The sequence below is a fragment of the Scyliorhinus torazame genome, chromosome 14 (assembly GCF_047496885.1).
Source record: "Scyliorhinus torazame isolate Kashiwa2021f chromosome 14, sScyTor2.1, whole genome shotgun sequence".
Classification (NCBI taxonomy): domain Eukaryota; kingdom Metazoa; phylum Chordata; class Chondrichthyes; order Carcharhiniformes; family Scyliorhinidae; genus Scyliorhinus; species Scyliorhinus torazame.
In genome coordinates, this window is record NC_092720.1 from 87153193 (window position 1) to 87164914 (window position 11722).

Sequence of the window (11722 nt, forward strand, 5' to 3'; positions counted from 1 at the left end):
CTCGCTCACTGAGCCCCTCTCTGAGATCCTCTCTCTCTGAGACCCCTCTCTCTCTCTGAGACCCCTTCCCTTTCTCTGAGCCCCCCTCTCTCTGAGCCCCTCTCTCTTAGCCCCCCTCTCTCTGAGCCCCTCTCTCTCTGAGAACCTCTCTCTGAGCCCCTCTCTCTCTGAGACCCCCTCTCTCTGAGCTCCTCTCTCTCTAAGTCCCTCTCTCTCTGAGCTCCTCTCTCTCTGAGCCCCTCCCTCTCTGAGACCCACTCTCTCTGAGACCCTCTCTCTCTGAGACCCTCGCTCTCTGAGCCCCTCTCTGAGATCCTCTCTCTCTGAGACCCCTCTCTCTCTCTGAGCCCCCTCTCTCTGAGCCCCTCTCCCTAAGCACCCCCTCTCTCTGAGCCCCTCTCTCTTGAGACCCTCTCTCTCTGCGGCCTTCTCTCTCTGAGCCCCTCTGAGCCCCTCTCTGTGATCCTCTCTCTGAGACCCTCTCTCTCTCCCTGAGCCACCCTCCCTCTCTCTGAGCACCCTCTCTCTCTGAGCCCCCTCTCTCTGAGCCCCTTTCTCTCTGAGCCCCTTTCTCTCTGAGCACCACTCTCTCTCTGAGCCTCTCTCTGAGCCCCTCTCTCTCCCTGAGCCCCTCTCTCTCTGAGCCCCTTTCTCTCTGAGCACCTCTCTCTCTGAGCCCCCCTCCCTCTCTCTGAGCCCCCTCTCTCTCTGAGCCCCTCTCTCTCAGAGCCACTTTCTCTCTGAGCACCTCTCTCTCTGAGCCCCCTCCCTCTCTCTGAGCCCCCTCTCTTTCTGAGCCTCTCTCTTCTGAGCCCCCCTCTCTCTGAGACCCTCTCTCTCTGAGACCCTCTGAGGCCCCCTTTGAGACCCTCTCTCTCTGAGCCTCCCACTCTCTGAGCCCCCTCTCTCTGAGCCCCTCTCTCTCTGAGATCTTCTCTCTCTGAGACCCTCTGAGCCCCTCTCTGAGATCCTCTCTCTCTGAGCCTCTCTCTGAGCCTCCCTCTCTCTGAGCCCATCTCTCTCTAACCCTCTCTCTCTGAGACCCTCTCACGCTGAGCCCCTCTCTATCTGAGACCCTCTGTGCCCCTCTCTGATATCCTCTCCCTCTGAGTCCTTCTCACTCTGAGACCCACTCTCGTAGCCCCTCTCTCACTGAGACCCTCTCTCTCTGAGCACCTCTCTCGCTGAGCCCCTCTCTCTCTGCAACCCTCTCTCTCTGAGTCCCCTCTCTCTGAGCCCCTCTCTCGGAGTCCCTCTCTCTCTCTGAGCCCCTCTCTCTCTGAGACCCCTCTCTCTCTCTGAGCCCCCTCCCCTCTCTGAGCTCCCCTCTCTCTGAGCTCCCCTCTCTGAGACCCTCCCTCTCTCTGAGCCTCCTCTCTCTGAGCCTCCTCTCTCTGAGCCTCCCTCTCTCTGAGCCCCTCTCTCTCTAAGTCATTCTCTGTATGAGCCCCTCTCTCTCTGAGTCCCTCTCTCTCTGAGCCCCTCTCTCTCTGAGACCCTCTCTCTCTGAGACCCTCTCTGGGATCCTCTCTCTCTGAGACCCTCTCTCAGCCCCTCTCTCTGAGCCCCTCTCTCTCTCTGAGCCCCTCTCTCTCTGAGACCCTCTCTCTCTCTGAGCCCCCCTCTCTCTCTGAGCCCCTCTCAGAGACCCTCTCTCTCTGAGCCCCTCTCTGAGATCCTCTCTCTGAGACCCTCTCTCAGCCCCTCTCTCTGAGCCCCTCTCTCGCTGAGCTCCTCTCTCTCTGAGCCCCTCTGTCGCTGAGCCACTCTCTCTCTGAGACCCTCTCTCCCTCTGAGCTCCTCTCTGAGCCCCTCTCTCTGAGCCCCTCTCTCTGAGACCCCCTCTCTCTGAGCCCCTCTCTCTGAGACTCTCCCTCTCTCTGAGCCTCCTCTCTCTGAGCCGCCCTCTCTCTGAGCCCCTCTCTCTCTCTCAGCCCCTCTCTGTCTGAGCCCCTCTCTCTGAGCCCCTCTCTCTGAGCCCCTCTCTCTGAGCCCCTCTCTCTCTCAGACCCTCTTTCTCAGCCCCTCTCTCTGAACTCCCCTCCCTCTCTCTGAGCCCCCCTCCCTCTCTCTGAGCCCCCATCTCTCTGAGACCCTCTCTCTCTGAGCCCCTCTCTCTGAGACCCTCTCTCTGAGTCCCTCTCTCTCTGAGCCCCTCTCTCTCTGAGCCCCTCTCTCTCTGAGACCCTCTCTCTCTGAGACCCTCTCTCTCTAAATCCCTCTCTCACTGAGCCCCTCTCTCTCTGAGCCCCTCACTCTCTGAGACCTCTCTCTTTGAGACCCTCTCTCTCTGAGTCACTCTCTCTCTGAAACCCTCTCTTTCTGAGCCCCTCTCTCTCTTGAGACACTCTCTCTGAGCCCCTCTCTCCCTGAGCCCCCCCCCCCACTCTCTGAGCCCACTCTCTCTGACACCCCCCTCTCTCTGAGCCTCCTCTCTCTGAGCCTCCCTCTCTCTGAGACTGCCTCTGTCTGAGCCCCTCTCTCTCTCAGTCAGACCCTCTCTCTCAGACCCTTTCTCTGAGTTCCCCTCCCTCTCTCTGAGCCTCCCTCTCACTCAGCCCCTCTCGGAGCTCCCCTCCCTCTCACTGAGACCCTCGCTCTCTCACAGCCCCCTCTCTCTGAGCCCCTCTCTGGGATCCTCTCTCTCTGGGACCCTCTCTCAGCCCCTCTCTCTGTGCCCCTCTCTATGAGCCCCTCTCTCTCTCTGAGCCCCTCTCTCTCTCTGAGCCCCCCCCTCTCTGAGCCCCCCTCTCTCTGAGCCCCCACCCTCTGAGTCCCTACCCTCTGAGCCTCCCTCTCTCTCAGCCCCTCTCTCTGAGCCTCCCTCTCTCAGCCCCTCTCTCTGAGCCTCCCTCTCTCTCAACCCCTCTTCCGAGGCCCCTCCCTCGCTCAGCCCCCTCTCTCTCAGCCTCCCTCTCTGTGACACTCCCTCTCTCTCTGCCCCCTCTCTGTGACCCTCCCTCTCTCTCAGCCTCCCTCTCTGTGACTCTCCCTCTCTCTCTGCCCCCTCTCTGTGACCCTCCCTCTCTCTCAGCCTCCCTCTCTGTGACCCTCCCTCGCTCTCTGCCCCCTCTCTGTGACCCTCCCTCTCTCTCAGCCTCCCTCTCTGTGACCCTCCCTCTCTCTCAGCCTCCCTCTCTGTGACCCTCCCTCTCTCTCTGCCCCCTCTCTGTGACCCTCCCTCTCTTTCTGCCCCCTCTCTGTGACCCTCCCTCTCTCTCTGCCTCCTCTCTGTGACCCTCCCTCTCAGCCTCCCTCTCTGTGACCCCCCCTCTCTCCCCCCCCCCTCTCTGTGACCCTCCCTCTCTCTCTGCCCCCTCTCTGTGACCCTCCCTCTCTCTCTGCCCCCTCTCTGTGACCCTCCCTCTCTCTCAGCCCCCTCTCTGTGACCCTCCCTCTCTCTCTGCTCCCTCTCTGTGACCCTCCCTCTCTGTGACCCTCCCTCTCTCTCTGCCCCCTCTCTGTGACCCTCCCTCTCTCAGCCTCCCTCTCTGTGACCCTCCCTCTCTCTCTGCCCCCTCTCCGAGGCCCCTCCCTCTCTCAGCCCCCTCTCTCTCAGCCTCCCTCTCTGTGACCCTCCCTCTCTGTCTGCCCCCTCTCTGTGACCCTCCCTCTCTCTCAGCCTCCCTCTCTGTGACCCTCCCTCTCTCTCTCTGCCCCCTCTCTGAGCCCTGTCAGTATCTGGACAGAGTCCGAGGTGGGGACGGATTAACAGGACGGGAGGGAGGCTGGGGGTGGGGATTACAAACTGCTGTTGGAGCCGAAATCAGTGTCAATCCCTGAACGGAGACACGTTTTAGCTCTTAAAGACCGAGCTGAGATAACTGGCTTTGATTTTGTTTTAAATAAAGAGCGAAAAGGAGGTTGAATTGTCATCATCTTTTTGTACTGATAAAACGGTGAGTGCTTTTGGTGCAGGAAACCAAGCGAGGCGGCCACGCAGTGTGAAACCAAATACATCACATTGCAGACAGCGGCGGGCGGCTGCTGGGGGCTGTGCCCTGTCCCCCAGTCTGCTGGGGGAAACCCGGGAGGGGGTGGATTACTGACAGGCTGGGGTTCGAGCTCCGGGGGAATGAATGAATGTTAGAGACACAGTGAGTGAGAGGAGTTGGGCGCCGGGCGACTGGACAATGGGTCTGATCTCCAGGGTGCCTGATTGTGCTGTGACTGCTCCAGTCAAACACAAAACCGCCCCTCAGCCGGTCAACAGGAGGCTATCACCGGGGAGCTGCTGACTGCTTCTCGCCGTCAACTCCTCCGGGCGGGAAGAGAAGGGAGCGAGCCGGTCAGATCACCCCCCCACCCACCCAGTCAGTGGGAAGTGAAGGCGCGACCCCGGTGTGTGGCAGGTTCTGTTCCCCCACCCACAGCACACATTCACCCCCCCCCCCCACCCCACTCACCCCCACTCACTCTCACACTCCTCCAGTCACCCGCGAGTCCTCAAAGCTCATCCCGTGACGTAAAAAGGGGAGAAAAAAAACAAGAGCCTGGATCGTTGTTGTGCTGTTGGCGGGGGGGGGGGGGGGGGGGGTTGGTGAAGAGCTTTTCCGATGCAATCGGGCATCCCAAATGTGCTGGTGCACTGGCTGGAAGCAGCAGCCTCGAATGGTCCTTCCTGCTTGTGCTGAGCGAGAGGCTCGACTTCTCACAGCTATCATTGAGAAAGCAGAGAGACTGGGGAGAGAGTGAGCAGCCGAGAGAGAGAGCAGGAGAGGGAGAGAGCGAGCGAGCTGCATTCTAAAGATTCACTTACATTCCTCTCACGTCGGCATTTTCCTCAGACTCTTCTACAGCGGGAGTGAAGGCAGCTCGAGCAAATCTTCAACACTTTTCACTTCTTGCACTAAAATCAACGTCCGGCGGGTGAGTACAATGCTGCATTCGAGACTTTCTTGCACGGTTTAATTGTGTTAAAAGATGCCCTTGACTGGGTGGCAAACTGGTATATCGGGGAGGTTTCTGGAAGGCGTTGCTCTAATGGAATAATGTTATGATTGTATCTGGCTCTTTAGACAGTAACAGATTGTTAAAATGCCTTGATTGAAACCCCGGCTTCCCTCCCTTCTCCGCTCTCCCGCACTTGACCAGCTATCTCCCCATCTATCACCGGAGCAATTTCTATTTCTGAACTTCCCTTTCTATTATCCTGATTTCCCGGTCCTTGCAATTAACCTTTTGAGTTTATTTATTGAGCTGTCATTGCTCCACAGCGCAGCTCAAGGGATTGTTCCTCCCCGTGTGTGTGTGTGTGTGTGTTTGAAGCCCACAACTTGTCCAACTGGACGTCGTCCTGAGTCAGACAAAGATGATTTTTTTTTAAAGAAAAAGGCCATCTATTCTCCTGATTCCCGTTCCCCGTCCGCCTTTGTCTTCAGAGATCGTAATAAGCGAATTGGTGATTAAATTGGAGACACATGCAATGCCATCTTTATGCGCAAAGCCGGCTTTTCTCCCATTCTGTGCAAAAAAGCGGACCAGCGGAGCCAGGCACCGCTCCAGCACCGACATGTACCCTCCTTTCCGAGCTGGATCCCCGATTGACGGCCCTTCTTCAATGTGTCTGCACAGCCCCACACCAGGATTATCCGACTGATTATCCCATTTTTTTGCTTCCAAGACATTCGGCCGTGTGTTCCCTTTCAATTTCTCCACACTTTGGATGGGGTTTGGGGTATGTTTATACCATCCAATTTACAAACCTCCGAAATTGATAGACTCCCGCCCCCACCCCCATTCTCGCGGCCGCCCCGCCTCAAAGTCACTTGAGTTTTCGCCGAAGCGATCTCCCCGCTTTGTGCCTGTCACACTCTGCTCACAGAGCTTCTCAATGCAAGGAGGCAATAATGACGGGCAGCACACAGACCCGTGTGTTGGCGGAAACAAATATCCCCAATTCTTTATACGCTCTCTTAATTGGACCGAGAAAACATTCAGACCCATTTTTCTCTCAATAGGAAACAGTCATTCGCCAGTTTCTGTTTTTGAAATATTTTTTTTTAAAAGAGAGTGGAACACGAATCAATCCTTAGGTCGCGGGCACTGCAGGAATGCCATTGGCATCATTTGTGCCGTCGATGTTGTCAAATATCTTTCACATTCCCAGGGAATTGTGTGGCCTTTGTGTTGTAGATATTGGATGAGGTGTATAACATTCTTCCACATGTAGGATACTGTGCTTGCTGTAAATGGGGAGACACGGGGGTTAACATGTATGTTTGGGGGGGTATCTATGTGCATTGACAAGGATGAATCCAATTGGTTAGGGCATCATTAGGGAATTCTAAAATCTAATGCCATTTTCTACGTGTCTTCTATGTACAGTCATTGCATCTTCGGGGAGGTCCCGCTCGGCAACCGTAAGAGCCGCTATACCTCCAGCTGAACAGAAAAAAAACATATAAGGATGTTCTGGATAACCATTGTAAGCACAATAGCTCTCGGATGGAGCACGTCGGTCCCGCTGATGGAGGACTCGAACGAGTTAGACGAGCCTTGCATGGAGCCATGTTACTGTGAGGAGAAGGAGAGCTTTTTGCAAATACATTGTGAAAGCAAAGGTTTTACAAACATCAGCCAGATTACCGAGTCATGGGGAAGACCGTTTAAACTTCACTTGCAAAGGAATTCGATGAGGAAACTCTACACGAACGGGTTTCTATTTTTAACCAACGCAGTTTCCGTTAACCTTGGAAACAACGCATTGCAGGACATTCAGGCGGGCGCGTTTAATGGTATGAAACTTCTGAAACGTTTGTATTTGCACGAGAACAAGCTGGAGGTTTTTCGAAATGACACCTTCTTGGGCTTGGAGAGCTTGGAGTACCTGCAGGCCGACTACAATGTGCTGAAGAGGATTGACGGCGCTGCATTTAGAAACCTCAATAAACTGAAAGTGTTGATTATCAATGACAATCTCATACCCCTCCTCCCACTCAATCTCTTCAAGGCGGTTTCCTTAACCCACATCGATCTGCGTGGCAATCGGTTGAAGTCACTGCCTTACGTTGGGACGCTGCAATACATTGGCAGGCGCCTCATGGAGATTCAACTCCAGGAGAACCCATGGAACTGTACCTGTGACATAATGCCATTGAAGTCTTGGTTAGAAAGCATACCGTACACGGTTCTTGTCGGGGAAATTACTTGTGAGACACCGTTCCACCTCCATGGCAAGGACTTGAGGGAGATCAGGAGAAGTGAATTGTGTCCACTCCATTCCAGCGTGGAAGTGGAAGTGAGTTTGGGGGTTCCACAGCTTGCTTCCAGTAACGACAATACGTGGCCTACCAAACCTTCCTCCATGTCTCTATCCGTGACATATACGGCCTCTTCTGTCGAGTATAAGACATCAGGTAAATTACCAAAAGCAACCAAGACTCCGAACACTTTAAAAGCACAGCCAACAATGCGCAGCATCCAGCCGATAGTTGCAGGCTACCAGACCAGGCCGCCCATACCAATCATTTGCCCGACTGAATGCTCGTGTAGCCTACATATCAATGACTTGGGTTTGACAGTACAGTGCAAGAATAAAGCGATTCAAAACATGTCTGAGCTAATACCCAGGCCGTTGAACGCGAAGAAGTTATATTTAACTGAGAACCTAATTCAGAAAATATACAGGTCGGATTTCTGGAATTTCTCCAGTTTGGATCTATTGCACTTGGGGAGCAACAGTGTGTCATACATTCAGGATGGTGCTTTTATGAATCTTCCACATTTAAAAACCTTGTATCTGAACAAGAACAAAATCGAGCGTCTTACCCCGGGCATGTTCAGGGGCTTGCAAAGTTTGGAATACCTCTATTTTGAGTATAACAACATAAGGGAAATCCAACCAGCGTCGTTCAGCCTGATGCCCAACCTGCAACTGCTGTTTCTCAACAATAATCTCCTCCGAACTCTTCCAACCGACGCGTTCACGGGCACCTCCCTGGGGAGGTTAAGCTTGAGGAACAACTACTTTCGGTACCTGCCGGTGAGCGGGGTGCTGGAGAATTTGGAGTCCATTGTGCAGATTGATCTGAACCAGAACCCCTGGGACTGCTCCTGCGACCTGATTGCTCTCAAGCAGTGGGTGGAGAGGACCAGCACCGTCAAGCTGGTCGGCAACGTGCTGTGCCAGACTCCGGAGTTCCAGCGGGGGAAGAATTTGAAGCTGGTGGACTACGAGGTGCTGTGCCCCGAGCTGAAACACGCGGCCGCCTCTCCGCCTCTCCCCGGGGCCCCCCGGGGAGGCAACGCCAACGTGATCTCCACAACCGCGGGGTTTGGTTTCTCCTCGCAAGGTGGCGCCATCCCCCTTTCCGTGCTCATCCTCAGCCTGCTGGTCATCTTCATTTCGGCGGTCTTCATCGCCGCTGGCCTCTTCGCTTTCGTGCTGAGGAGGCGGAAGAAATCGCCCTTCCGGAGGCGGCAGGACGTCGACCTGACCGGCATGCAAATGCAGTGCCGGATCTTCGAGGACCGAGCGGCCAGCTCACCCGAGAAGGCCGCCAGCCATGTCTACGACTACATCCCCCACCCGGTCACGCAAATGTGCAACAACCCCATCTACAAGCCACGCGAGGGGGAGATGGAGGAGGAGTTCTCAGAGACTCAGGAAACTAACACCAATTACAAAACCCTGGAGAAAGACAAGGAGTGGAAAACGTCCCTGTCCAGCAGCAAACTGAACACCATAGTCACCATCAATCAGACTAACGATTTTGTTAATTTTCCCGAAAACGGGGTGATTTACCCCAGCGTGTTGGACAGAGAAAGGCCGGCTCACACTGTTGGCTTTGTGGACTGCCTCTACGGCACCGTGCCCAAGTTAAAAGAGCTGCATGTCCACCCCCCTGGCATGCAATACCCTGACTTACAGCAAGATGCCAGGTTTAAAGAAACCATTCTGTTTGGCTCATCTGGACGGGGCTATCCTGACCAAAGTCAAAGTGAATACCTCGAGTTAAGAGCCAAACTGCAAACTAAGCCAGACTACCTCGAAGTACTAGAGAAGACGTCGTACAGATTTTAAACACCCACATCGAACAGAAAAGAACCCCAAACACAAGCATGTTTAGAAGGTAAAGGAAAATTAATCGCCGTCCCCTCAATTAGGTTGCTTTGGAGGAAAGGCCATATTAAAATCACACTCAATGAAGTGCCTTTGCAGACTTTAGCCAGCAATGATATCAATCATATTTTTTTATGGAAACGAGAACTGACAGCGCCATCTACAATCGTGTGATCGAGGCCTGGTTATCGATGGTCATATAAATAACCCTATTCATTACTGGCAGCGACTTTATTCACTTTATTTGGCGGGAAATGATGGCTCTCTCTTGCTCTCTTCTCTCTCTCTTTCTCTCACATGAACGAACGCCGAGGGCATCATACTGTGTGAAATGTTGACTGCAGTCTTGCTGCATGTGTAAAACTGCCGGGGTGTAACCCGCTCAAATGACAAGAAGTAAACTTGGTAATTAAAGTGACTGCAACGCTTTATCGTTCAGTGTTATTTAATTTTTATATATATTATATATAAATATATATTATATTCAAGAGGGGAGTATAAAAAAAACTCTACGACGCATCTAAGGATTTCAATTTGTGAATAGGACGCCAAGATTTTATTATAAACAATGCACTTTCTTAAAAAAAAGCTCGTCAATGTTGATGCTTACACCACTAACAGCTTTGTAAGAAGCACTTTTAATGTTTTCTCTCTCTCTCTCAAACACACACACAAAGATTTCAAAGTGTGCATATTTATTCTGTAATTTCTGTGAACAATCATTGTAAAGGTAATAATGTTAACTCAATGTAGTGACTGCGTCTGGTGAAGCTTTCCTAATAAAAGGTGTGAAAACTATGCAGTGACAATGTAGAGATTGTATGTTAGCAGAATGTCAGCGGGTAAAGGGAATAGAGGAAGCTTCGGAAGCAGTTACATGTTCATTTGCAAAAAAAAAAGCCCAGTTCCAGAATTAAATCCAATTTAACATGTTGTCTTAACAATGCAATCTACTCTCTGAAATTGCATCTGCACTTTCTCAGGCTTCAAGCACAGCGAGCAAATAAAGTCTTGCAAAGACGATAGGAAGTGAACCCGGCGGTTATTTTATTCGCTACCTTTTGGAGAGACTACCTTTCAAAAGTGTTCCGTGTTTCTTGTTGAAGCAATGCATTCGGTTTGCATCAAGCACACCCTGTCGAGGCGGGGGCAGCAACACTGTGCCATCCTCAGATTATGGATACAATCGCAGGAAGGCCGGGGAAGCAAAGAAAACTGGATCTCACTGTAAATAAAACTGTCCTTGATAAATTGTAAGCAATGCTTCTTTCAATAAATAATTCCATTGAGCAAACTGATGCCATCTTCAAATTGAAGGTTATTATTGTGCATAATTCGCAGCCGAAGCAGGAGGATTTGGGATCGGTACAATCGTAGCTAGGGTTCCCAGCAGGACCTGTTGGCCACGGATTAAAAGTATTTGTCACTTGGTCCAACTGGATGGTCATCAGCTCGTGCAGGCAATTCGCGAAGGGGGGGGGGGGGGGGGGGGGGTAGTGTGCGTGTGGAGATAAGTTTTAAGCAAATCATGGCAGATGTTAAATCGCACAGTCTTCAGTTGTGAAAAACTTGTTGCAACATTGCAGGGGGGGGGGGGGGGGTGGTGGTGACAATCGATTGAACAGTGCCGCTGGTTAGCCGGTTAGTATCTATTGGAAAAGGGTACCTACTTCTGGGAGTCACTTGGTCCACTGCAATTGCTGTGGGGCTGACGTGAGAAGGAATTGCTAGTTCCAGCAGAGGGCAGCGTTTCCCAATCACAAATCTGAATTGACGCAAGGACTGGGGATCTTAACACAGAATGCAATCGGCTTTCTGCACCCAAGAGGCTGAATCTTACTGTCAGTAAATTGCTGACGCATTTCCATTTTATCCCAACTCAGTGATGGCACGCAAGTTCAATTATTTTCCAAATTCCGTTCGAACTTGTTGGTTTCTATCATAGATTGGAAGTTACGTTTTATTAATGAACCTACATTGTTATTTAGCATTTAAAGCTTTATTGATTGAAACATTCCATGGTGGCGGTCGGTTATATACATATATATGTATTATATATATATAACTGGAGGGCAGCGCGGTGGCCTAGTGGTTAACACAGCTGCCTCACGGTGCTAAGGTCCCAGGTCCGATCCCGGCTCTGTAGTCACTGTCCGTGTGGAGTTTGCACAGTCTCCCCGTGTCTGCGTGGGTTTCGGCCCCACAACCCAAAACGTGCAGAGTAGGTGGATTGGCCACACTAAATTGACCCTTAATTGGAAAAAATAATTGGGTACTCTAAATTTATTTTAAATATATATATAACATAGTGGTGATACAGTGAACTCGAGGGGATAGAGCTGAGAGTTTAATTTTTCCACTTGTTCTTCTGGCCAAGAAGTTGCTGTTGGGTTGTTAATTTGCCATTTAAACAAGAGTATTTTTCAATCGAACTCTAATGACACAGAGGGTGGAGTGCACTTTTAGTGACCTAATCGCTCCCCCCTGGCATTGTTACTCCTTTCTCCCTTTACCTTGCCACCATTATCCCTTTCATCTCTCCGGTCAACCACAGACTTCCCCTTTTGTTTTAACCTCTCCTCCCACTTTCCCTGCCTCTGTATCTCTTTAAAGTGTGTCACATTTCTAACTTTTTTCGAGTTCTAACCAAATGTCATC

The 11722-nt window shown here is 51.9% G+C and overlaps 1 protein-coding gene across 1 annotated transcript; it reads left to right on the forward strand.

The window, feature by feature from the left end:
• Nucleotides 1–3582: 3582 nt before the first annotated feature.
• On the forward strand, nt 3583–10375 carry slitrk3a (SLIT and NTRK-like family, member 3a). Its single transcript, XM_072474449.1, has 3 exons — nt 3583–3899; nt 4788–4869; nt 6328–10375. The coding sequence occupies exon 3, from the start codon at nt 6410–6412 to the stop codon at nt 9023–9025; it is 2616 nt and encodes an 871-aa protein (XP_072330550.1). The 5' UTR covers nt 3583–3899; nt 4788–4869; nt 6328–6409; the 3' UTR covers nt 9026–10375.
• The last annotated feature ends 1347 nt before the right edge of the window (nt 10376–11722 follow it).